The sequence below is a fragment of the Erinaceus europaeus genome, chromosome 20 (assembly GCF_950295315.1).
Source record: "Erinaceus europaeus chromosome 20, mEriEur2.1, whole genome shotgun sequence".
Classification (NCBI taxonomy): domain Eukaryota; kingdom Metazoa; phylum Chordata; class Mammalia; order Eulipotyphla; family Erinaceidae; genus Erinaceus; species Erinaceus europaeus.
In genome coordinates this window covers 24,852,724-24,878,812 of record NC_080181.1, presented here as the reverse complement: position 1 = coordinate 24,878,812, position 26,089 = coordinate 24,852,724, and the positions used below count along the sequence as shown (strand labels likewise).

The window sequence follows — 26,089 nt, the reverse complement described above, 5'->3', positions numbered from 1 at the left end:
TCATTCAGATGCAGTGAGAGGCAGAGACATGGCAACACCAGAGCTTCCCCTACTACTATAGTACCTCCCATGTGGTGCCCAGGTTCTTACCATCGGTGAACAGGAAGTGCTCCCCAAACTTGTTTCTCTGTATAAAGACAGGTTGCTATCTTCCTGAGCAGTGTTCCATGGCATGTCAGTTTGGGAAGAACTGCTAAAGCTTTGCCCATGGAATGCAGGCCCATCCAGACCCATGGCTCATCTCCCTCTCTCACCACTAAGCCATACAGAGCAGGTAGAACAGGTATTTACGGCAGCTTCTATAAGCTATTCATAGTTTATCTCTTGCTAGCTGTGTGACTTCAGGGAAGTACTTGGCCTGTCTGAGCTCACTTTCTTCATCAATATAATTCTATCTGCTCCCTACTATCTTGTTAGGAGTAGATGAGATAGGATATATGGGAAGTGCAGAAAGTGTTTCTTATTTTTAATGCAGTGCGAAGGGTCAAACCTGGGGCTTTACACATGTGTTCTACCAATAAGCCACTGCCTGGGCCCAGTTTTTAATTTTATTTTCAAAGAGAGAAAAAAGAGAAGTGAGAGGAGAGACCATCACCCCCACCATCCTTGAAGTTCTGCTTGTTTCTTTTCCTATTCATTTTTAAAATTTTTTTTTTTTTCTTACCAGAGCACTGCTCAGCTCTGGCTTACGGTGGTGCAGGGGATTGAACTTGGGACTTTGGAGCCTCAGGTACAAGTGTCTCTTTGCATAACCACTATGCTATCTCTGCCTGCCCTTTTTTTTTTTTTTTTTTTTTTAACCAGAGCACTGCTCAGCTCTGGCTTATAGCAGTGTGGGTCTTAAGAGCCTCAGGCATGAAAGTCTCTTTGCATAACCATTATGCTATACCCCACCCTTAAGTTATCTTTATTTATTTACTGGATAGACAGCCAGAAACGGAGAGGGAAGGGGGTGACACAGAGACACCTGCAGCACTACTTCAACACTCACAAAGTATTCCCCTTGCAGATGGGGACCAGGGTTTTGAACCTGGGTCCTTGCACATTGTAACGTGCGCTTAACCTGTGCATCACCACATGGCTCCTCTCTGTTTCTTTTAATATATTTGTTATGGGGGGTGGGCGAGTGGAAATCAGGCTATCACTCTGGCACACAAGACGCTGAGGATCAAACTCAGGACCTCATGGTTGAGCATTCAGCACTTTATCCACTATGTCATCTTCTGGGCCACTCAGATCTGCTTTTCAGAACAGGCACTCTCCTAGCAAGACTCACTTTTGCAGCTTTTTTTTTTTTTTTTTTTTTGCCTCCAGAGTTATCACTGGGACTTGGTGCCTGCACTGCGAATCCACTACTCGTGGAGGCCATTTTCCCCATTTTGTTGCCCTTGTTGCTATTTCTCCCAAAAGTACTTGTTCAGTGCCCCCAACTGATGGCCCAGAATTAGTGAGGCTTTGTCCATATGTCCATCCATCTGCCCATCAACATATTTATGAGGTGTATAACATCAGACATAACCATCATACTGTCTCCCAGAGGAGATTCAAGGAAGGCTGGATGGACTCTGCAAAGCAAGGGCCAGACCCTTCTCTCCATCCTCCCCCATGGGAGGAAGAGGCTATGCTTCTCTTAACCTGGTTACGAGACTAGTGGGGTGTTTTAAATAAGCAATGTCTACGAGGCAGGAAAATGGAGGGAGTTAATCACATTTATTGATTGATATGCAGGGTAAACAGACAAGTCAATAAATCTGGGCCAGGCTGCCCTTTGATGCTCCCTGCCCAGCCTCTGCCAGGAGGACAGAGGTAATCTTTCTGGCTCCTTCCAGGAAGCGACTAGTCTTGGACACTGTCCTCAAGACTCCCTGGGGGCTGACAGCAGTCCAGGCCGAGGATCAGTATTGGGGGTCCTGCCCCACCATTCTCTATTGACCTCAGGCACCAAATGTGAGAGCTGAAAGTTCACAGGGTCATGGCATAGCGTGACCTGGATGAGATGGGAGGAGGGTGGAACAGTAGGGAGGACATGAGCCTACCCAGCGGCAGGGTCAGGGACAGACCAGTGGGGTGGAGAAGACCTTACCAGCTCAGATAATGTTAAACTCCTCAGTCTTCACTCCCAAGAAGAATCGGTCAAAGGTGAAGGCATTCAGGTTGATGGTCTGGAACTGGCCGTTCAGCACCAACTCGGCCACAGCTCGCCCCACGGCAGGGGCCTGCTGCAGCCCATGGCCACTGAAGCCCGTGGCAAAGTACATGTTGGTGACCAATGGGTGCGGGCCCACCACGCCATTCTGGTCAAAGGTGTTGTAGTCGTAATAGCCAGCCCAGGCGCGCTGAACCTGCCAGTACACAAGATGATGGGTTCTGGGGGAGGGTAAAGATACTCACCCCACACTCCTGGTCAGGGCCCACACATGGCATTACCCAGGGGACAATGAGATACGTCCACAGATCAAGAGAGTCCTTAGCAGTTGTGAGGTAGAGGGTATATAGCACAGGGCAGACTTTCCAAGGGAACACAAAGCTTCAGTATCACGTCTCCTCCAAATTACCTTCAAAGCCTCAAATACTGGGATCCTCTGGGCCAAAGGGGGCCACACTTTGTGGTGGAAAAAATCATGGTCCACTTCCAGGTCTCCTGGGTCAGGTTCTTCTTCCTAGGTAACAAGTGGAAGCATGGCTTCCAATAGCTGGGACACACATAGACCCAAATCAAGTGACCCCCCCCCCCTTACTCGGTCTAATTTGTAAGTGGGGGGACAGAGAGAGAAAATTCCAATATTAAACCAACAACAGTGCTGCTTCCCTACTCCAAGTAAAAGCCTGGTGACCCAGGAGTTGGGACAGTGAACAGGACACTGGACTGTTAAGCATGAGGTCCTGAATTGGACTCCAAGCATGACACGTGCTGACAAAATGATGTTCTGGTTCTCGCTCATCAGTAAGTAAGTAAATCTAAATAAAGATGAAAAAAGTCTTGAGTTTGGGGCCAGAAGAATAGCTCACCTGGATAGTGCACTGCTTTGCCATTTGTGTGACCCAAGTTCAAGCTCAGTCCCTACCACTCTGGAGGAAGTTTCAGTGCTGGTTTTTTTCCTTTTCTTCCTGTTTCTTTCTCCTTCCCTCCCACCCTCCATCCCATCTATTTGAAAAAGTCAACCTGAAGCACTAATGCCCCAGTAATGACAAAAAGAAAAAGACATGACTCTTACTGTTATTATTTTTTAATATTTATTTATTCCCTTTTGTAGCCCTTGTTGTTTTATTGTTGCAGTTATTGTTGTTACTGATGTCGTCATTGTTGAATAGGACAGAGAGAAATGGAGATAGGAGGGGAAGACAGACAGGGGGAGAGAAAGATAGACTCCTGCAGACCTGCTTCACCACTTGTGAAGCGACTCCCCTGCAGGTGTGGAGCTGGGGGCTCCAACCGGGATCTTTATGCAGGTCCTCGCGCTTGGCACCAAGTGTGCTTATGACTGACCCACTGTGCTACCGTCCGACTCCCCTTATTATTTTTTTATGACTCTTATTTTTAATGCAGCATCAAGGAGTGAATCTGTGATCCCACAACTGAGTGCCCTCGCCTGGCCCATTTTTTTCACTTTTATCTTACCAAGACAGAGAGGAAGAAACAGAGAAAGAAGACAGACATCATGGCACCACTCCAACAGCCCTGCAGTCCCCCATGTGGTGCCAGAGCTCAAATCCAGGCTCTCACACAAGGCAGGGTGTGTGCTGTACCCGATGAGCTATGCTCTGGCCCCTCAAACCATGATTCTTCAGTGGGTCTCTATCTCATAGCCAGCAGCCGACCCCACTTTAGCTTACCTCACTGGGGCTACAGCCTCCCAGGTAGTTGTGACCTAGGCCATCTCGGCGGAAATAGGCCCCGCTGGTGTCTACAAGTAATGGAGCCTCCAGGCCTGGTCCCTGCGGGCAGTGCCAGGAGTACACATACCTGCCACAATCACTGGGCTTAGGGGTGTTGGGAATGGTAATGACCCCTCCCAACAATGTAACCAACTCCTTCCTTCTCTTACTACCCTCCAGCTCCCCAAAAGACAGTACCTCTTCCTGGGCTCTACAGGTAGCTTGGTGCCCTTCAGGGTGCCAGGTGGGCCCTGCCCAATACCAGCCAGTGCAGCAACTTGCCCAGACCAAGCCCCAGCTGCATTGATGACAACGGCACACTCCACAGGCTGGTACTCCAGGCTCTGGTTCATCTTTACCTGTAGGCACCAGAGGGGGAGGGGAGGCAGGGCCTGGTCCACACACTGGGCACCTCGACAGGCACTGTTCTTCTTGAACCTTAGTTTACCCAGGCTGGCAGTGGGCAGAAGAAGATCAAGTGACAGTCATTACCTTCCTCACCCCTTCCTCTACTTTGGTACGAGAGACATTTCAACGACGGACTTACATGGACCTCATAGATTCTTTTCAAAGTCACCTCTTCCCCATCTACATCCTTCATGCAGTCTAATGAAGAGACAAAACCTGTGAGAAAAAGAGAAGAAGAAGACCATGAGGCCTTGAGGAAGGTGATGGGGGAGTCTGCTGGCTCCATAAGGGAAGGAAAGGGGGAAGGCAAGGGGCTTTCCCAGACACTGAAGCAAACAGAAGTGGGGTGACGGGAGCTAGAGTGCTGAACTCTCAAGCAGACCACATGTCACAAAGAAGTGTAAGTAGAAGGTGACATCAGGATGCTTGGCACCCCTTGTCACACCAACTGAGATTGATGCAAATGGAGAGGGAAGGGGGAAATAGGGAGGGAGGGAAAGAAAGAGAAACCTGCAGCACTGCTTCACCACTCCTGAAGTTTTCACCCTGCAGGTGGAGACTGGAGGTTCAAACCTGGGTCCTTGCACGTTTTAACATGTGCACTCAACCCAGTGTGCTACTGCCTAGCCCCTACCCCCCCCCCCCTTTTTTTAAAGCCAGAGTACTGGCTTACAGTGGTGCTGGGAACTGAATCTGAGACCTTTGGTGCCTCAGGCATGAGACTCTCTTTGGATAAGTATTACACTATCTCCCCAAACCCACACCAACACTTTCCTTTTCTTCCTTCCTTCCTTTATTGTTGTAGTTATTATTATTGTTGTCATTGTTGGATAGGACAGGGAGAAAGAGAGAGAGGAGGGGAAGACAGAGGGGGAGAAAAAGATAGACACCTGTAGACCTGCTTCACTACCTGTGAAGTGACACCCCTGCAGGTGGGGAGCTGGGGGCTCGAAACGGGATCCTTATGCCGGTCCTTGCGCTTTGCACCACCTGAGATTAACCTGCTGTGCTACTGCCCGACTCCCACTCCCTTCCTGCCTTCCTTTCTTTCTACCACAGCACTGCTCAGTTCTGACTGATGGTGGTGCAGGGGATTGCACCTGGGACTTAGGAACTTCAGGCATGAGAGTCTCCAGTCTCTTTGCATAACCATTATGCTACCTACCCCCACCTCTTTCTTTCTTTCTTATTTATTTATTTATTCCCTTTTGTTGCCCTTTTTTATTGTTGTAGTTGTTGATGTCGTCATTGTTGGATAGGACAGAGAGAAATGGAGCTAGGAGGGGAAGAGAGAAGGGGAGAGAAAGATATCGACACCTGCAGACCTGCTTTACCACTTGTGAAGCAACTCCCCTGCAGGTGTGGAGCCGGGGGCTCGAACCAGGATCCTTACGCCAGTCCTTGCACTTTGTGCCATGTGCGCTTAACCCACTGAGCTACCGCCCGACTCCTTTTTATTATTTTCCCTTTACTTGCCCTTGCTGTTTTAGTGTTGTAGTTATTATTGTTGTTGCTATTGATGTCATTGTTGTTGGATAGGACAGAGAGAAATGGAGAGAGGAGGGGAAGACAGAGAGGGGGAGAGAAAGACACCTGCAGACCTGCTTCACCACCTGTTAAGTGACTCCCCTGAAGATGGGGAGCCAGGATCCTTACGCCGGTCCTTTCACTTTGCACCACGTGTGCTTAACCTGCTGCGCCAGTGCCTGTCTTTTCTCTCTCTCTCTCTCTCTCTCTCTCTTTCTTTCTTTCTTTCTTTCATAACCAAGGCTTCACTATCCAGTATGACTTTCTTAGATAAAGAAAGACAGAGAGAAAAAAGGAAGAGAGGAGAGTAAGATATGAAAGTGACCGAAGCACCAGAGCTTCCTCCAGTGTGCTGGGGGCCAGGCCTGAACCTGGGTGGCACACGGCAAAGCATGTGGCCCTTCTTTTATTTTTCAAAAGATTTATGGGACTGGGCAGTGATGCACCTGGATGAGCACACACATTGCCATGTGCAAGGACCAGGGTTCAAGCTGCCCGTTCCCACCAGCAAGGGGGTGGGGGAACTTCAGGAAAGGTAAAGTAGAGCAGGGGTAGAAAGCATAATGGTGGGGCCAGGCGGTGGCGCACCTGGTTGAGCGCACACATTACAGTGCGCAATGACCCAGATTTGAGCCCCTGGTCCCCATGTGCAGGGGGACAGCTTCACAAGCCGTAAAGCAGGTCTGCAGGTATCTCTCTCCCTTTCTATCTCCCCCACCCCTCTCGATCTCTGGCTACCTCTATCCAATAAATAATGATAATAAAAAACATTTTTTAAAAAAGCATAATGGTTATGCAGAGATTCTCGTGCCTCAGGTTCCAAAGACCCAGGTTCAATCCCCTGCATCACCATAAGCCAGAGCTGAGCAGTGCTCTGGTTAAAAAAAAAAAAAAAAGTAAAGTGGTGCTGCAGGTAGCTCTTTCTCACCCTAACTCCCAGTCCCCTCTCAATTTCTCTGTCCTATCAAATTAAAAAATAATAAATATTAAAAATTCAATAAATAATATAAAAGATTTTATTAACTAATAAAGAGAGAAAACCAGAGCAGTGCTCTCATAACAAAAAGAAAGCAAGGGCAGGGGCAGATAGCATAATGGTTATGCAAAGAGACTCTCATGCCTAAGGCACCAAAGGCTCTAGGTTCAATGCCCAGCACCAGCTAAGCAGCGCTCTGAGGTGGGTGGGGGGAATATATATATATATATATATATATATTCAGACTCACGTGTCACCTCTCCTTGGCAGATAATGACCCCCATGGATTGGACCTTTCGTCGAAGTCCTTGGAGCAGGCACCAGGGATCAAACCACCCCTCACCCTCCAGTCCTATGAACAGAAAAAGGACACATGAACAAAGACCAGGATACTCCTCTGATGCTATATTTCCTGTACCCCTGCCCAACTTTTCCTCAGTAAGTCAGACAAAGTTATCTGAGCAGAGTTAAGTCCTGAGGGCTGACAGAGCTGGCATGCGTGCGTGTGTGTTGGGGGGTGGGGTGGTGGTAGCTTGTAGGCCGGGAGTGAAGAGTTCCTTCTTGATGTGGTTGTGAGGTATTGATTCCCTCAATCCAATGTCCACTGCAAGGAAGCCTCACCATAAGATGCCAAAGCCACGCCTTCTGTGTTTATCCAGGGAAATTTGTTCCGAAGCTGCTCAGGGGACATCAGACAAATTTTGGCTCCTTCCTGCCTGAGAGAAATGATTGGGTCTGAGTTTGTGTGTGACAGAGGAAGGAGCATGACTTCCCACAAGTGGTGATTTCACTTCATTCAGATCACTTCTTCTTTTTTTTTTTTTTTTAATATTTATTTTCTTTTTGTTGTCCTTGTTTTTCATTGTTGTTGTAGTTATTGTTGTTATTGATGTCATCGTTGTTGGATAGGACAGAGAGAAATGGAGAGAGGATGGGAAGACAGAGAGAGGGAGAGAAAGATACACCTTCATACCTGCTTCACTGCCTGTGAAGTGACTCCCCTGCAGGTGGGGAGCCAGGGGCTGGAACTGGGATCCTTAATGCAGGTCCTTGCACTTTGCACCATCTGCACTTAACCTGCTGCGCTGCCTGACTCCCCATTCAGATCACTTCTATGCCCCAAGCTCCCCAATCTCTCCTTCCTGAATGGGTGCAGACCAAAACTCCAGTGAAACTCCTTCAGCTTCTGACCCCTTTTCCTTTCTTTTCCTTCCCTTTCTTCTTCCCTCTTTGCTTTCCTGCACCCACCCCAAGATCCCTGAAGCTACATCTCCTAAACTAACCAATGTCCTTTTATAAAAGGCCAGGTCACTTTGTCCTCTTGCTTCCTGCCTGGAATGGCCTTTCTGCCCACTAGTACAATGCTCCTGACCTGTACATCTGTCTCTTCTGGCACACTTTCTGCTGGAAGCAGTATGGAGATGCAAAAAGAAAACACTATGAGAATAGAACAAATGCTACAAATGTTTATCTGGAACCAGAAAAGACCTAGAATTGCCAAAACAATCTTGAGAAAAAAGAACAGAACCGGAGGCATCACACTGCCAGATCTCAAACTATATTATAGGGCCATTGTCATCAAAACTGCTTGGTACTGGAACATGAACAGACACACTGACCAGTGGAATAGAATTGAGAGCCCAGAAATGAGGCCCCACACCTATGGACATCTAATCTTTGACAAAGGGGCCCAGACTATTATATGGGGGAAGCAGAGTCTCTTCAACAAATGGTGTTGGAAACAATGGGTTGAAACATGCAGAAGAATGAAGCTGAATCACTGTATTTCACCAAATACAAAAGTAAATTCCAAGTGGATCAAGGATTTGGATGTTAGACCAGAAACTATCAGATACTTAGAGGAAAATATTGGAAGAACTTTTTTCCGCATAAATTTTAAAGACATTTTCAATGAAACGAATCCAATTACAAGGAAGACTAAGGCAAGTATAAACCTATGGGACTACATCAAATTAAAAAGCTTCTTCACAGCAAAAGAAACCACTACCCAAATCAAGAGACCCCTCACAGAATGGGAGAAGATCTTTACATGCCATACATCAGATAAGAGTTTAATAACCAACATATATAAAGAGCTTACCAGACTCAACAACAAGACAACAAATAACCCCATCCAAAAGTGGGGGGAGGAATTGGACAGAATATTCACCACAGAAGAGATCCAAAAGGCCGAGAAACACATGAAAAAATGCTCCAAGTCTCTGATTGTCAGAGAAATGCAAATCAAGACAACAATGAGATATCACTTCACTCCTGTGAGAATGTCACACATCAGAAAAGGTAACAGCAGCAAATGCTGGAGAGGGTGTGGGGTCAAAGGAACCCTCCTGCACTGCTGGTGGGAATGTCAATTGGTCCAACCTCTGTGGAGAACAGTCTGGAGAACTCTCAGAAGGCTAGAAATGGACCTACCCTATGACCCTGCAATTCCCCTCCTGGGGATATATCCTAAGGAACCCAACACATCCATCCAAAAAGATCTGTGTACACATATGTTCTTGGCAGCACAATTTGTAATAGCCAAAACCTGGAAACAACCCAGGTGTCCAACAACAGATGAGTGGCTGAGCAAGTTGTGGTATATATACACAATGGAATACTACTCAGCTGTAAAAAATGGTGACTTCACCGTTTTCAGCCCATCTTGGATGGACCTTGAAAAAATCATGATGAGTGAAATAAGTCAGAAACAGAAGGATGAATATGGGATGATCTCACTCTCAGGCCGAAGTTGAAAAACAAGATTAGAAAAGAAAACACAAGTCGAACCTGAAATGGAATTGGAGTATTACACCAAAGTAAAAGACTCTGGGGTGGGTGGGTGGGTGGGGAGAATACAGGTCCATGAAAAATGATGAATGAAATAGTGGGGATTGTATTGCTAAATGGGAATCTGGGGAATGTTATGCATGTAAAAAAAAAAAAAAAAGAAGTAGAAACGCAAAGCAGAAATTGCCTGAGTTTGGAGTATGGCACCAAAGTAAGAAAGCAGAAGTATACTAGAGTTTGCAGTGAGTACCTCCCTAATACTTCCTCTCCACTTTTCCAAGCTTTGGGTCCATGATTGCTCAACAATTTGTTTGGCTTTGTATGTTAACTCTCTTTTCAGTCACCAGGTTCCAGGTGTCATCAGGATGCCGGCCAGACTTCCCTGGATTGAAGACACCACCAATGTGTCCTGGAGCTCAGCTTCCCCAGAGACCCATCCTACTAGGGAAAGAGAGAGGCAGACTGGGAGTATGGACCGACCAGTCAACGCCCATGTTCAGCGAGGAAGCAATTACAGAAGCCAGACCTTCTACCTTCTGCAACCCACAATGACCCTGGGTCCATGCTCCCAGAGGGATAGAGAATGGGAAAGCTATCGGGGGAGGGTGTGGGATATGGAGATTGGGCGGTGGGAATTGTGTGGAGTTGTACCCCTCCTACCCTATGGTTTTGTTAATTAATCCTTTCTTTAATAAAAAAAAAATGTAATAGTTAAAAAAATAAATAAATAAAAAATAAATTCCATTTATATTAAAAAAAAAAAAAAAAGAAAACACTATGAGCTTGAGAGATAGCTCAGCATTTGAACACAGGACTTGGTAACTGAAGCCCCAGGTTCCATTTCTAACATTATCAAAGGCTAGACCTAAGCAGTGCTCCCATCTTTTTCCTTTTCATCACAGTAAGTAAGTGGGAGCTGTGGGGGTTGGCAGGGGGCTAACTTGTTCAAGCACACATTACCATAAGCCAGGACCTGGGCTTGAGCCCTGGGCCACCACCTGGGAGCGCTTACAAGGGGGAAGCTGCATGACTGATGAATGGTGCCATTATTTCTATCTCTTTCTTTTTTAAAACAGTTTATTTATTGGATAGAGACAAAGAGAAATTGGGAGAGAAGGGGGGAAATAGAAAGGGAGAGAGATAGAGTGGTCCAGGAGGTGGCACAGTGGATAAAGCATTGGATCCCTAGTTCAATCCCCTGCAGAACATGAACCAGAATAATGAGTGATGTCTGGCTCTTTCTCTCCTCTTATCTTTCTCATGAATCAATAAATAAATTCTTTAAAAAAAGAATAAAAGTGGTCTGGAGGTGGCGCAGTGGATAAGGCTTTAGACTCTCTGCATTGAGGTCCCGAGTTCAATCCCTGGTAGCATATGTACCAGAGTGATATCTGGTTCTTTCTTTCTCTTCTATCATTGCTCATGAATAAATAAATAAAATATTTTAAAAAGAGAGAGAGAAGAAAGGGAGAGAGAGAGAGAGAGATAGACACCTGCAGCACCACTTCACCACTCCTGAAGCTTTCCCCCTGTAGGTGGGAACTGGGGTTTGAACCTGGGTCCTTGTGTACTATAGTATGTATGCTTAACCAGGTGTATCACCACCTGGCCCTTCTCCTCTCTCCATCTCACTCCTTATCTTCTTATCTTCCATCCTCTATCTAAAGGAAAGAAAGAAAAAGGAGGGGAAAAAAAGGCTTCCAAGAGTGATAGAGTTGCACAGAGACTGAGTTCCAGAGATGACCTTGGTGGCAATAAGTAAGTAAATAAAGTATGAGTAAATATTTAAACACACAAATTCACATGTCAAACTGCCTGATTCAGTACCCAATACAATAAACTTTAAAAAATTATTTATTCACATTTGTTGCCCTTGTTTTATTGTTGTTTATTATTGTTGTTGTTATCGATGTTGTCGCTGTTGGCTAGGACAGACAGAAATAGAGGAGGGGAAGACAGAGAGGGGGAGAGAAAGACAGACACCTACAGACCTGCTTCACCGCCTGTGAAGCGACTCCCCTGCAGGTGGGGAGCCAGGGGGGACTGGAACCGGGATCCTTATGTGGGTCCTTGTGCTTTGTGCCACATGCGCTTAACCCGCTGCGCTACCACCCAACTCCCTAAACTTTTTTTTTAAGGAGCCACATACATCCCATAGAGCACACACATATCACCAAGTGCAAGGACCCAGACTCTGGTTTACTAGTTCTGGGAGTACTAGTAGGTGGTTCATTTATTCTTTCTCTGTTGTTAGATTTACTTATTTATGAGAAAGTAGGGGAGAGAAAAAAAACAAACAAACACCAGAGCCTCACCCTGGCTCATGTGATGCCAGAGGTCAAACTCAGAACCTCATGCTTTTAGAGTAGATAACATAATGGTCATGCAAAAAAAAAATCTCATGCCTGAAGCTCCCAAAGTCCCAGGTTTAATCCCCTACACCACCATGAGCCAGACCTGAGCAGTACTCTGGTAAAAAACAACAAAAGCCATATATATGGAGAGAGAGAGAGGGAGGGAGAGGGTGAGGGAGAGAGAGAGAGAAAGACAGACACAAGGAGAGAGACTGATCAGTTCTATCATAAAGTGGTGGCAGGATTGAACCTATGATCCTGATACTCTTCCAGGAGCTCCACGCCCTGAGGTGGTTCTTAGAATCTAGCAAACGTTGGAAGCTCTGCAGCAAGGTTTTCTCTGTATTTGCACTTCACATGAGGCCCACAAAAGCTGTGTGTTTATCCATCCTTCCCGACAGACTAAGCTCCTGCCTTATGTATGGCCCCACCGCCTTCTACACTGGGTATAGGACCTGAGCACACCCACCTTTGTAGTTTCACGTTCTTCTCCATAATTGAAGCTCCCTTTTCTGAAGCCAGCAAGAGGTACCCTAAAGGGTTGAACTGGAGGTCCAGAGGGGGGCCATCGAGCACAGCCAAATACTCCTGTGTGGAAAGAACAATGACTGAAAGCAGAGCCTTCTAAGGGTGGGAGGACTCCTCTGGAGGCACCAGCACTGGGGGAATAGGTAGCTGTCGGTGCCAACCTTTAGTTGCCCAAACTGCTCCTGCTCCTTACTTCCTCTCACCACCCAGGGTTAAAGGAGGGATCGCCCCACCCCCAGAGCTCCCTGCACATACATTGATGTTTCGGAGAAAGTCAGCTGAAAAGAGTGAGAGCTGGATGTTCTCAGGCAATGAGTACTGCTGCCGGATTCCGCCCAAGGATAGCCCAGTGGAGGCGCAGGAGTACTGTGGAGACAGGAGAAGGGGGCGAGGCCAGCTCCGTCACATGCGGCACTATATATTGTGAGGTACGTGGGACACATGCCAAGATTAAGGGGGGCTCTACTTGTTTTTTGTTTTATTTTTTCCTTTATTGGGGGATTAATGCTGCATAGTCGACGATAAATACAATGGTTTGTACGTGCATAACATTTCTCATTTTTCCACACAATACAACCCTCACTAGGTCCTCCTCTGCCATCCTGTTCGAGGACCTAAACTCCCCCCTCCCACCCACCCCAGAGTCTTTTACTTTGGTGCAAGACACCAGGATGCTCTACTTGTACGTTTCAAATCTAGGAGAAGCTGAGACTGATAAACCTTTATGTTCAGCCAGCAGCTCAAACAAGAAGAGAGATATAAAAATACGCATTCTCAGATGTGCAGAGAGGACCAGGTGTGGAAAAAGAGCTGGGCCTAGTCAGACAAAAAAGGCAGAAAAAGCACAGGGCAGGAGGTGACATTTCATCTGTGCACTGTGCAACAGAAGGGATGTGGAAAAAACGGCAAGATTCAGGGTTATCAGGCAGTGGCAAACAAAACAACTAACATACAAAAAGCAGGGCCAGAGAGAGAGTTCACTGGGTAGGGCACCTGCTTTACCATGTTCGTGCTCTGGGTTTGAGCTCTGGCACCACATGGGAGATGCCATGGCACTGGGGGAAGCTCCAGTACTATCCTGTTTCTTCCTCTATCTATAATCTAATGAAAACAATGACCCGGGAGTGGTGAAATTACACACGCACAATGCCCTGGTTCCTCAAAAATAAATAAGTGCAGAGGTTAGGCAGTGACACACCTGGCTGAGTGTACACATTCCCATGTACAAAGTTCAAGTCCTTAACCCCCACATGCAGCGGGGGAAGCTTCACAAGTGGTGAAGCAGTGTTTCAGGTATCTCTTTCGTCCTCCCTCTCTATTCTCCTTCCCTTTCAATTTATCTCTGTCCTATCAAATAAAAGTAAAATTAACTTTAAAAAGACTAGAAAGTTAGAACTATAAATATAGGCATGCTTATTATTATTATTTTTTTAATTTAATTTAATTTTATTTATTTTATTTATTCCCTTTTGTTGCCCTTGTTGTTTTATTGTTGTAGTTATTATTATTGTTGTTGTCGTCATTGTTGGATAGGACAGAGAGAAATGGAGAGAGGAGGGGAAGACAGAGAGGAGGAGAGAAAGACACCTGCAGACCTGCTTCACCGCCTGTGAAGTGACTCCCCTGCAGGTGGGGAGCCGGGGCTCGAACCGGGATCCTTCTACCGTCCTTGTGCTTTGCGCCACCTGTGCTTAACCCACTGCGCTACAGCCCGACTCCCGGCATGCTTATTATAATCACATGTCAATAAAAAAATAAAACAGGTGACATGCACTTTTTTTTTTCTTTTTATTCGATAGGACAGAGAGCAAGAGAGAGATGGAGAGACACCTGCAGCACTGCTTCACCACTCACAAAGCTTTCCCCTGCAGGTGGGGACTGGTGACTCGAATCTGGTTCTTGCACACCAGATTCTGTAATGTGTGCTTAACCAGGTGTGCCACCACCTGGTCCCTACGGCAGAGAGAAATTGAGAGGGGAGGGGAAGATAGGAAGAGAGAAAGATAGACACCTGTAACTGCTTCACTGTTTATGTGTGCTTAACTGGATGTACCTCCTCCTAGACTCAAGCTATATATTTCTTTATTTAAAAAATTAAAGTGTGGGGACAGGCAGTGGCACTCCTGGTTAAATGTTCACATTACAGTGCACAAGGACCCAGATTCAAGCCCCTGGTCCCCACCTTCAGGGGGAAAGCTTCATGAGTGGTGAAGCAGAGGTGCAGGTTTCTCTCTGTCTCTTTCTCCCTCTATATCTCCCCTTGCCCTCTCAATTTATGTCTCTATCCAATAAAAATAAATAAATATTAAAAAAAATTAAAGTGCAAAAAACTCATAAGGAACAGTAGTTATAAAAGGTTTGAGGTAGCTGTTTATATGAGTTCGAGCTGGTTCTCTTAGCTGGATCTGTGGCATATATGAACTTTGCTGTCAAAAGCATAAACCTTGTGCCAAGTGCCTAAGTTTAAGAAAGATCCTTGGACTATTTCTCAACAAGGTCCAATACACAGCTCTGCCCATAGGCCCTCCAAAGCTTCAGGTCTCTCCTCTCTTTTGTTCAGATGCCTTTAATAAAACATGAACGAGGGGGCTGGGTGGTAGTGCAGCAGCGGGTTAAGCTCACATGGCATGATGCACAAGGATGAGCATAAAGATCTGAGTTCGAGCCCCTAACTCCCCACTTGCAGGAGGGTCGCTTTGCAAGCAGTGAAGCAGGTTTGCAGGTATCTTTCTCTCCTCACCCCTGTCTTCCCCTCCTCTCTCAATTTCTCTCTGTCCCATCCAACAACAGCAGCAATGGCAACAACAGCAGTAACAACAAGGGCAACAAAAATTGGGAAAATGGCCTCCAGGAGCAGTGGATTCATAGTGCAGGCACCAAGCTCCAGCAATAACCCTGTAGGCAAAAACAAGACAAAACAAACAAAAACATGAACATGAGCTCACTTGGGGTTCCAGCTTCACCCAGACCTCACCGTGTGGTCTCGCTCCACCACCAGCACTCGTATGGCACCTTGACGCTGCTCCAGTTTCTTCAGCCAAAAGGCCACTGACAGGCCAAGCACCCCGCCCCCAACAATCACCACATCTGAGTGTTCTGGGGGCAGGTGGCTGGTGTCATACAGAGGTTCCCAGGCACTTCCAGGAAGGACTGACTGGATCTTCTTCTTAATCTCCAACATCTTTCCATCCCAGTCTGTGGGACAGATGCAGTTATGGTCAAAGGTGGTCATTTACTTCCTTTCTAGCTCAGTTACTGTGGTGTGGCCTAGGGAAAGGTGGGCTAAACTGACATTGACTTGGCAGACCATACTGTCATTTCACAGGGTTGGCTGGGACCCAAACAGAGCTTTTCGGTGTAGTCTATATGCCACTAGTATCTCTTTTATCTTCCTTTTTGTACATAATGCCCAGCACCACAAGAGGCAATTTCTTAAAATTAACACCCTATACTCTCTAGCTATGCTAAGACTTACATATATTTTATCAATGAGAACCAGAGCATCACATAAGCACATGTGATGCCAGGAATCAAACTTGAGACCTAAAGTTGAGAGTCCAACTTTTTACCTATTGTGCCACCTCCTGAGCTGTAACTTCCACCTTCAATTTATTTATTTATTTTAAAGATTTTATTTATTTATGAGAAAGATAGGAGGAGAAAGAAGCAGACATCACTCTGGCACATGTGCTGCCAGGGATCAAACTCAGGACCTCATGCTTAAGAGTCCAAAGCTTTACCACTGTGCCACCTCCTGGACCACAATTTATATATTTTTAATATTTATTTATTTATTACTGGATAGAGACAGAAAGAAATTGAGAAGGGTGGGGGAAATAAAGAGTGAAAGAGTCAGACACCTGCAGACTTGCTTCACCACTTGTGAAGCTTTCCCCCTGCAGGTGGGGACCAGGGACTTGAACCTGGGTCCTTGTGCACTTAACTAGGTGTGCCACCACCTGGCCCCCCCACCTGTAATTTATCACCTGCATATACCTCTCTCTCCCAAGAACCTCAGGTTCATCTGCCCACTGTCATGTCTACTTAGATGTCCCTCGATGATTCTAGACAAAAAGAACCCATAACACTCTCTGAAACATGGTACCGCTGAGTGGCATCTTATCCTGGATATCTGTCATCGCCAGCAAACTTACACATTTATGTCCTATCTATTATCAAGCTCTGATGACTTTGCCTCCTAAACAGTATCTTCATCTGTCCCCTTCATATACATCTCTACTGTTAATCCCACACACACACACCAAAACCACTATAACCACTTGCCTAGACCAATGCAAAACTCTCCTAAAAGTTCCTATTCATTCCCCCTTAGCCCTCAATTTCTTTTCTGTGTCCTCTCTAGAATGAACTTTTATAAGATTCAGGCAATCTGTTGGCCTCTTATTTCAATCTCCTACAGTGGCTTTCTATTAGTTTAAGGCTCAAAGTCCAAAATCTTAACTGGGATCATGAGGTACTGCACCGTCTGGCTCCTGCTTCTCTTGTTCTTCCTCCTTAGTATAGCATCTCCTCTCGCTTGGTACTGCCCTCTTTGCTCCAGTAACAGGAATATACACAGCTGTTCTCTCTACTCGAAACTATGTCTGCTTCTTTGCCTAGTAAAATTGTGCTTCCTTTACACCCCAGCCCAGGGGTCATTTTTCCTGAACACGAGCAAAAAAATTTTTTTTAACTATATTTACTTAATTTGATAAGAAAGAGAGAGGCTGAAAAAACACATACACACACACACACACACACACACACACACGTAGAACCTGAAATGGAATTGGCGTATCGCAACAAAGTAAAAGACTCTGGGGTGGGTGGGTGTGGAAAATACAGGTCCAAGAAGGATGACCTACTTCTAGGACCTACTGAGGGTTGTACTGTTATATGGGAAACTGGGGAATATTATGCATGCAGAAACTATTGTATTGTGGTCCGAGAGGTGGCACAGTGGATAAAGCATCGGACTCTCAAGCATGAGGTCCCGAGTTCAATCCCCGGCAGCACATGTACCAGAGTGATGTCTGGTTCTTTCTCCTTTCTCTCCTCCTATCTTTCTCATGAATAAATAAATAAAATTTAAAAAAGAAACTACTGTATTTACTGTTGAATGTAAAACATTAATTCCCCAATAAAGAAATTAAAAAAAAAAAAAGAAAGAGACTGAGAGGGAAGGGAAATAGACACAGACAGACATCTGCAGCCCTGCTTCACCACTTGTGGAACTTCTCCCCTTTAGGTGGGGACTGGGGGCTTGCACTTAACCAGGTGTTTCACCACCCGGCCCCAACACGAGCAAATCTTTATGCACATCTGCAACAGTGAATCAGCCTGACTCTTATTCTGATAGTAAACTGAGGCATAGAAAGATCTGGGATTTGTCACCTGAGGTGGGCAGCCTAGGCATATGTACATCTTCCCAGGCTCTTCAAGCTCCACGAGCAAGCTTACGTCCCTTCTCCCAGACTCCAGGTCTTCCCAACGTAGCTGGAGGCTGGGTGCACCCCAGGACTAAGTTACCCTCCGCTGCCCTCAACTTACCTAAGGTAGAGCCTCCTCTGCGTGTGCCTAGCCCTCGGCTCCAGAACCCCCGGCCCAAGCCCAGCTGCAACGCCCTCCGAAGCATGACCTTTCCAACTGCGGGTTTTGGGAAAACAGCACACTAGCCCCATGCCATCGCCATCCGGCCGTCACTGGTCCGCGCCGCCAGCAGTCCAAAGGAAGGCGTTCATTGGTCAGAAAGCCCTCTGGGCCCCGCCTCCTCGCGCTATTGGTCACTGTCGCCCCCAAACTTCCCAGCGAACCCCGCCTAGGCCCACCCCCACCCACCATTGGCCAACTTGGCATTACATCAGTTTTGTGCGCTCCCCCGCTGGAGGGGGTGGGGTAGGGAACCTGGGGGCTCCGAGCGGAAGTGCATCTGAGCCGGTTTCCGGGGCCGCTGGTGTGACGTGTCTGGAGCTTGGCGCAGCAGGAAACGGTGGCGATCGAGGCCTGAGTTCCCGGCGCCGGCCCCGGATCCTTTCCCGTTGCCGCCATGCTCGACTTCTTCACCATCTTCTCCAAGGGCGGGCTTGTGCTCTGGTGCTTCCAGGGCGTGAGCGACTCATGCACCGGGCCCGTTAATGCTTTGATTCGCTCCGTGCTGCTGCAGGTACTGTCCCCGCGGCATCGGGACTCGGGGCTCATCCCCTGACCCGGTCCTCAGTCGATTTATCCTGGTCCTCCTTCACACCCTTTCTTCCCTCTGTAACTGACCTCCATACACTTCTTACTCTCGCCCCCATTGGACCCTCAGGTTCCCCTCCCCCTTGGCTGTATGGACTTTAACCTGATTCTGGCACCTGTTGAGACTTCCTTCGTTTCCTCCATTCACCTCCCTGCAGCTTGGTTTTTCTGGTGTTTTGAAGGCTGAGTGAGATAATGAATGTAGAAATGCTTAAAAAAAAAACAAAAAAAAAAACACTAACTAGCATACAGCTGGTAGTAGATCTGTTGTTTACATGACGACTACTTCCCATCTGGTCCCATATGTCTCCCCCGCAACCCTTCCCTTCCCTCTTTTTACCCTTCCACCTAATTTGTTCTCGCCTTTCCCCCCTGGTGGAGTTCTAGAGAGCAGCATCCCAACATCATCTTGTTCTGGGGATAGGTTTGACTTTCTAGGAATATCTGATTTATCCCCCCACCCCAACAGAGTCGGGCGGATTCCCAAAAAGGCTCTGCCTTGGGTAAAATTGAGAGTATTTCCTATTCATTCTAGCAGCACCTAGAGGGACCCAAGTCCAGGTTTTCTGGCAGTAGTCTGAACTGAGACATTCTGTTTTCAGGAAAGAGGCGGTAACAACTCCTTCACCCATGAGGCCCTCACACTCAAATATAAACTGGACAACCAGTTTGAACTGGTGTTTGTGGTAAGTAGGTGTCTTAGGGGGACATTTGTTAGTCTTCAGTGTAGTCCAGATTATTAAGAAAGCCCTGATACAGCAGGGGGTTTATGTAGCACTGTCATATTCCAAGGTCCCAGGCTCAATCCCTGGTATCACCATAAGCCAGATTAGTGTTCTGGTAAAATAGTAATAGTAAGCAAGCCCTGATCAACCCTCATGTGTATAATGATGTAACTGAGAAGACAAGAAAGGTGGGGGGTGCAGGGAGGGAAGAAGCTTCTGGGCTCAGTCACAAGCTTGGCTGCCCCTCAAGTCAGGGAGACCTGCCAGCTGCTGAGCCAGTCTCTGGTGGCCTGGCTCAAGTTGACATCCCTCTGTGGACCTGCCTGTAAACAGATCTCTTGGCTTTATTTCTGCCCTTCTTAAACAGGTTGGTTTTCAGAAGATCCTAACACTGACATACGTAGATAAATTGATAGATGATGTTCACCGGCTGTTTCGGGATAAGTACCGCACTGAGATCCAGCAGCAAAGTGCTTTAAGTCTACTGAATGGCACTTTTGATTTCCAAAATGACTTCCAGCGGCTTCTTCGGTGAGAGGCTCTCCCCCATGTCTAAAATCAATTTCTGTGACAATTAGTGCCCTTCATCACTGACGGCACCTCAGGAAATTGTGTATTGAAAGACTCCTGTGGCCAGCACTGTGGTTCAGTGGTAGAGCACAGGATTTGGTCCCTGGTGCTTTAATGCCAGAATAATGCTTTCGTTCTCATTCTTTCCCCCACCCATATAAATGAAATAAGATAAAATCTTTACTATAAATGAAAGACACTCCTAGATCTGTTGCCCAGTTCTTGATCGTCTTCTCTCTTTAGTGAGGCAGAGGAGAGCAGTAAGATCCGTGCTCCCACTACCATGAAGAAATTTGAAGACTCTGAAAAGGCCAAGAAACCTGCAAGGTCCATGCTTGAGACACGGGGTGAAAAACCCAAGGAAAAAACAAAGAACAGCAAAAAAAACAAGGGGGCTAAGAAAGATGGTAAGTCTAGACTCCTTGAACATACTGAACATAGAAAGTATATAGTCTAAGGATTGAGTGACTCCCTGGCCTTCCTTGTCAGTGCTTCCTGTCCCGGCAGTTCCCAAGATGTTTGCTTCCAGTTCCCTTTTAAGGAGAAACTTAGTCAGTTTTGTTGTAATTTGGTTTTTTCTCTCCATTGGTCTTTCTCCTAACAGGTTCTGATGGTGCTTTGGCTACTGGCAAAGCAGTCCCTGCAGAAAAGTCAGTGGAGCCTGAGAATGGGCTAGAACTTTCCAAAGAGGAGCTGATTCGCAAAAAGCGAGAAGAGTTCATTCAGAAGCATGGGAGGGGCATGGATAAGTCTAGGTGAACGTTCTAATGCTTATCATACTGTTTTTCTAGTTAATTGGGGGTGGGGAGAGGCACAAGGAATCCCTTGCCCAGTGATTGTTTCCTTTCCTACTTCTCTACCATAACCCATTGTTTGATAACTTTGCAGCAAGTCTGGAAAGTCAGATGCTCCAAAGGAGAAGGGCAAAAAAGCACCCCGGGTATGGTCACTGGGTGGCAGTCATAATGAAGTGCTGGATTACAGTGCTCCCACCACCAATGGAGCCCCGGAGGCTTCCCCGCCTGAGGATATCAACTTGGTAAGAGATGCCAGGGAACAGAGTGAAGACTGTTATGAGAAACTGGAAGTGTGTGTGTGCTTTTGTTTTTTTTTTTTTTTTTGGGGGGGGGGTTGGGAATGCTCACCAGCATAGTGCAGACTACCACACACAAAGACCAACGTTTGAGCCCCCTGGCCACCACATGGGAGTACCACGCAAAGGGGAAGCTTCATGAGCAGTTGAGTGGTGTAGTCTTTTCTTCTCTCTCATTCTCTGGAAGAAAAGCTGTGGGGAGGAGTCTTATGGGAATAGCAGAACTTTACAGGCACAGGGTCCCAGCAAAGCCCAGATAACAAAGAGGAAAAAAAAAAAAAGGTTGGTTCAGTGTTCAAACGCAGGACATGAATGCCTGAGGCCCCAAGTTCAAGTCCAGATGCTACCATGTGCCAAGTGAGGAGTCATCTAATCAGATGAAAGATCTCTTTTAAGGTAGTAACCTTTGTTTTGAGTGAAATGCCAAGTTACATTTGTAGCTTCCCAAATCAGAGATGAACAAGGTAGGGTGAATCCTGGGGTCCCTTTGCCCCTAAAAGCCCTTATTTTTCCTTACCCATTCTCTTTTCCCTCTAGATTCGGGGCACAGGGCCTGGCAGGAAGCTTCAGGATCTGGATTGCAGCAGCTCAGATGATGACGAAGGGGCCACTCAAAGCTCTGCCAAACCTAGGTAGGGAGATTTCCTATGGTGGGTACCGTATGTGGCACCAGAGTGGATGAGACTTTCTGCCAGCTGTGTATCTGATCTCCTTTGACTGCAGTGCTACCAAGGGGACTCTAGGTGGCATGTTTGGTATGCTTAAGGGCCTTGTGGGTTCCAAAAGCTTGAGTCGTGAAGACATGGAATCTGTGCTGGACAAGATGCGTGATCATCTCATTGGTGAGTCCTGAGGGTCATGAACTCCTGTGCTGGGGAGGGAAGGCAATGAGAAGAGCCTAGAGTTTCTTATCTGTACCATACATTTGTTACAGCACTCACATACTTCTCCCTTTCTGTCCTCAGCAAAGAATGTGGCAGCAGACATTGCAGTTCAGCTCTGTGAATCTGTGGCCAATAAACTGGAAGGGAAGGTGATGGGAACATTCAGCAGTAAGTATCTCTCCCACCCCTCCCACCCCCCCAGGCCAGACAGTGCTTAGGGTTGTAGTGACCAAGAGGTTAAGTGCGTAGACTTCTACTTTTGGAGGGCTCCACCTGCAGGGGGTGAGAAACTTCAGGAGAGTGGAGGAGTGCTGCAGGTGTGTTCCCTTCTCTCCCCCACCCCCTCACTCTGTTAAAGAAAAGGGGAGAGAATGACTGCTTGGGGTGGTAGTGGTATAGTGCAGATACTGTGCCCAGTGACAAAGAAAAATAAATCTTGGGCTGACAAAAATAGCACACTTGGATAGTGCACTTGCTTTGCCATGCATGTGACCCAGGTTCAAGCCTGTTCCCCCACTGTATTGTGGGAAGCTTTGATGCTGTGGTCTCTTTTCCTCTGTTTCTCTATTTGAGAAATTCATCCCAGAGTGGTGAAGTTCCAGCAACTACAAAAAAATAAAACTTAAGTCTTAAAATGAAAAAAGAACTAAGAAGATTAAGTTAGTTAATACTTTAAAGTGCTTAGAAAACAGTAGTAGACACAGCGTGACTTCCTGAGGCAAGGTCTTAGAATCATCTGGATCCTGGCTGGTTCTCTCAACTCAGAAAGGTATTAGGATTTCTTGGAGTGAATACCTTGTGCTTCATGACTGACTCCCTCCCCTTTCAGCGGTGACTTCTACAGTAAAGCAAGCTCTACAGGAGTCCCTGGTGCAGATTTTGCAGCCTCAGCGTCGTGTTGACATGCTCCGGGACATCATGGATGCCCAGCGTCATCAGCGTCCATATGTGGTCACTTTTTGTGGTGTTAATGGAGTGGGGAAGTCTACTAATCTTGCCAAGGTCAGTATAGTCCTCCAGTGTGTCTCAGATATGTCCTCATTCTGCATGTCTTATCAGGTCTGGTGCTAAGTGAGTTTTCTTTGCCTGTTGTAGATTTCCTTCTGGCTGTTAGAGAATGGCTTCCGGGTCCTCATTGCAGCGTGTGATACCTTTCGTGCTGGGGCTGTGGAGCAGCTTCGCACACATACCCGGCGTTTGACTGCCCTCCACCCCCCTGAAAATTATGGTGGCCGCACCATGGTGCAGTTGTTTGAGAAGGGCTATGGCAAGGATGCTGCTGGCATTGCCATGGAAGCTATTGCCTTTGGTAAAGTGCATAACAAGTATGGGAGTTTGTCTTGGTCCCCTTCTTGCATCCCCTAGGATTTGCAAAGGCTCATGGTTACCTTCCTGTCAACTTATGCTCAGTGGTAAATCAGGATTAGTAGTTTAGCAAGCACTGCTCTAGAGTAATTAATGGGCATAGTTGCAGCCAAGCCAAATGCTACATTCATCCTAACCAAAAAAACCTACTTTTTTTTTTCCCTTTTCCCTGAATATGTTTAATATAGTATGGTGTCTTTTTTTTTTTCTCCTTTTTCCTTACACTAGCTTGTAACTAGGTCTAAAGCCCAGGGAACTAAACAAACCTCCAGAGAGGAAGCTGGAAATGAGCCTGTGTGTTGGAGAGGTTTGAGTTGACACTTTTTTTCTCTCTAGCACGTAACCAGGGCTTTGACGTGGTGTTGGTGGACACGGCTGGCCGCATGCAAGACAATGCCCCGCTGATGACTGCCCTGGCCAAGCTCATTACTGTCAACACACCCGACTTGGTGCTGTTTGTGGGGGAGGCCTTAGTAGGCAATGAGGCCGTGGATCAGTTGGTGAGGCTAGAACCTGGTTTCCCTTCCAGCCTCAGTTTTGGCCAGTTGGGTGCTTCTTAAAAACTTACGTTATGTTTGTCCTTTCTAGGTCAAATTCAACAGAGCCTTGGCTGACCATTCTTTGGCCCAAACACCTCGGCTCATTGATGGAATTGTCCTTACCAAATTTGATACCATTGATGACAAGGTAAAAATGGATGACACAGGATATAGTGCAACTGGGAGGGGGATGGCTAGCCTTACAAAGGAGCATTGGCTAGGGCAGCGGAGACAGCATAATTGGTATGCAAAGAGAATATCAAGCCTGAGGCTCCAAAGTCACAGGTTCAGTCTCCTGCACCACTATAAAACAGAGCTGAGCAGTGCTCTGGTTAACTAAACAAAACAAAAGCAACAACAGGTCTGATGCTTTAAAGATATTTTGATGCCAAAGCTTCATATTACTGAGGAAAAATAAAAAGTAGCCTTGAGGGGGCTGGGTGGTGGCACACGTGGTTCAGTGCACATATTACAGTGCACAAGGACCCAGGTTCAAGCCCCTAGTTCCCACCTGTAGGGAGAAAGCTTTACAAGTGGTGAAGCAGTGCTGCAGGTGTCTCCCCTTCTCCCTTACCTCCTTCTGTCTTGATTTCTCACTGTCTCTATTAAATTTTAAAAAATAATAAAGTTGTGGTCCGGGAGGTGGTGCAGTGGCTAAAGCATTGGACTCTCAAGCATGAGGTCCTGAGTTCAATCCCTGGCAGCACATGTGCCAGAGTGATGTCTAGTTCTTTCTCTCTCTTCTCCTTTCTCAGAAATAGATAAATATTTTTTAAAAACAACAACAAAAATTTAAACTAATAAAGTTTTTAAAAAAAGTGGCCTTGAGGTGATTGGATATCCCCTTTCTTCACTCTAGGTGGGAGCTGCTATTTCTATGACCTACATCACAAGCAAGCCCATTGTCTTTGTGGGCACTGGACAGACCTACTGTGACCTGCGCAGTCTGAATGCCAAGGCTGTGGTGGCTGCCCTTATGAAGGCTTAATGTGGTTCTTGCCCGATACCAAATCACTGCTTCCCCCCAAAGTCCCAATTCCTGTTATCAATAATGTGCTTTAGAGTTCTGTGAGCAACTTGTCTTCAGTGTAGTGCAAAGGCAGAGTGAGGGAGGTTCCTCTAACACCATGTCCTGCTCACCCCAGCCTCCATCTGTAAGGAGGGCCTAATCATGTTACAGTCACTGCCCACTGGCCCCTTTTCCCCATGACCTCTCCCTTCCTTCTTGGGCATTCCCTTCACTCTGCCTACAAACTTGGTCTCATTACGGTCTTGACCAATGGTCAAGGAAGAACCAACATTAGAGCTTTGTTAGTGTGGTCACAGTGGACATCTGAGCATAGTTACCAGTTTGAAGGCCCAACTCCATTAGGTAAAGAGACTCTGGATCTTGAATGGCACCATTCCCTAGGATGCATAGCTTTTAGGTCCCTGGGGCCAGGACAACATTCATCACACATGTTGGTGTGTGGCCTGTTCTTAATTGCTGCTAATTCTAAAGACCCCATCCCTGTTTCCCCAAAGCATCATCTAGGCCAGAGTGATTTGTTACAGATGAGCAAAAGATAAGTTCCCACTTCCCTCTGAAATAAAGGGAGCCAAGCTGCAGTGTTGCATTGGGCTATTCAGCCTTCTATCTCTTCCCCACTTCCAGATTCTAGTGAGCTTTGCATGTTCCCCTTGCTGGGAGAAAACCAACTGTCAGAAGGGTACACATGTTGCCCCAGCCCAGCCTCACTTCCTTAATGGACCCTGGCTTTTCCTCATCCTCTACAGTGCCTGGTAGACATGTGCTACGTTGAAGAATACAAACCTCTTGTCAAGACTTGTCCTGTAGCTTGTTATTACAGATGTGCTATTAGTGCAATAAGGTGAAGGCTGTCTGCCCAGAGAAATACATAATTTATATAAGAAAATAAATTTCATAAGTAAATTGCCTTTAGGTCTTGGAGTTATTTTATATAGGGTTCAAAACTGAAATCTCACCTAATGCTACAGTTCTAAGACTTGTCAAGAATGGAAACAGAGCGAAATTGGTTGACTATAATTTGAGATAAGTGGTTATCCCAAGAATGACATCACAGCCCAGGAGGCGGCACAGTGGATAAAGTGTTACGACTCAAGCATGAGGTCCAAGTTTCATCTCCAGCCAGAGCAAGGCTCTAGTTCTCTGTTTCTCATTAATAAGTAAGTTTTCATTTATTATTTACTGTTGGA

At 46.5% G+C, this 26,089-nt stretch overlaps 2 protein-coding genes and 1 long non-coding RNA gene across 3 annotated transcripts; 2 read left to right on the top strand and 1 right to left on the bottom strand.

Annotated features, from left to right (window-relative positions):
* Positions 1 to 1,691: 1,691 nt before the first annotated feature.
* Positions 1,692 to 18,170, bottom strand: FOXRED1 (FAD dependent oxidoreductase domain containing 1). The gene is made up of 12 exons (XM_060180156.1): positions 18,010 to 18,170; positions 15,434 to 15,654; positions 12,715 to 12,825; positions 12,401 to 12,519; positions 7,409 to 7,503; positions 7,038 to 7,139; positions 4,424 to 4,500; positions 4,075 to 4,235; positions 3,835 to 3,964; positions 2,556 to 2,660; positions 2,084 to 2,342; positions 1,692 to 1,987 (listed from the first exon to the last, which is right to left on the bottom strand). Exons 1-11 carry the CDS (start codon positions 18,092 to 18,094, stop codon positions 2,088 to 2,090), a joined length of 1,461 nt encoding a protein of 486 aa, XP_060036139.1. The 5' UTR covers positions 18,095 to 18,170; the 3' UTR covers positions 1,692 to 1,987; positions 2,084 to 2,087.
* On the top strand, positions 7,102 to 12,999 carry LOC132535012 (uncharacterized). Its single transcript, XR_009546795.1, has 2 exons — positions 7,102 to 7,225; positions 12,670 to 12,999. It is a non-coding gene; the product is annotated as an uncharacterized LOC132535012 (long non-coding RNA).
* A 218-nt stretch (positions 18,171 to 18,388) lies between the features above and the next one.
* SRPRA (SRP receptor subunit alpha) lies at positions 18,389 to 25,810 on the top strand. Its single transcript, XM_007539388.2, has 14 exons — positions 18,389 to 18,622; positions 19,299 to 19,382; positions 19,789 to 19,952; positions 20,235 to 20,398; positions 20,596 to 20,746; positions 20,880 to 21,030; positions 21,622 to 21,716; positions 21,808 to 21,926; positions 22,050 to 22,136; positions 22,798 to 22,970; positions 23,064 to 23,277; positions 23,670 to 23,833; positions 23,922 to 24,020; positions 24,732 to 25,810. Exons 1-14 carry the CDS (start codon positions 18,506 to 18,508, stop codon positions 24,858 to 24,860), a joined length of 1,911 nt encoding a protein of 636 aa, XP_007539450.1. The 5' UTR covers positions 18,389 to 18,505; the 3' UTR covers positions 24,861 to 25,810.
* Positions 25,811 to 26,089: the final 279 nt, after the last annotated feature.

Excerpts from the sequence above, each read along its gene's own strand:
- FOXRED1 (XM_060180156.1), bottom strand. The coding sequence starts at position 18,094 with ATGCTTCGGAGGGCGTTGCAGCTGGGCTTGGGCCGGGGGTTCTGGAGC. Across the intron at positions 7,504-12,400 it reads AAGAACGTGAAACTACAAAG|GCAGGAAGGAGCCAAAATTT; the intron begins GTGGGTGTGCTC and ends CATTTCTCTCAG. Across the intron at positions 3,965-4,074 it reads CCTGTAGAGCCCAGGAAGAG|GTATGTGTACTCCTGGCACT; the intron begins GTACTGTCTTTT and ends TGATTGTGGCAG.
- SRPRA (XM_007539388.2), top strand. The coding sequence starts at position 18,506 with ATGCTCGACTTCTTCACCATCTTCTCCAAGGGCGGGCTTGTGCTCTGG. Across the intron at positions 21,031-21,621 it reads CGCCTGAGGATATCAACTTG|ATTCGGGGCACAGGGCCTGG; the intron begins GTAAGAGATGCC and ends TTTTCCCTCTAG. Across the intron at positions 21,927-22,049 it reads GATGCGTGATCATCTCATTG|CAAAGAATGTGGCAGCAGAC; the intron begins GTGAGTCCTGAG and ends TTCTGTCCTCAG.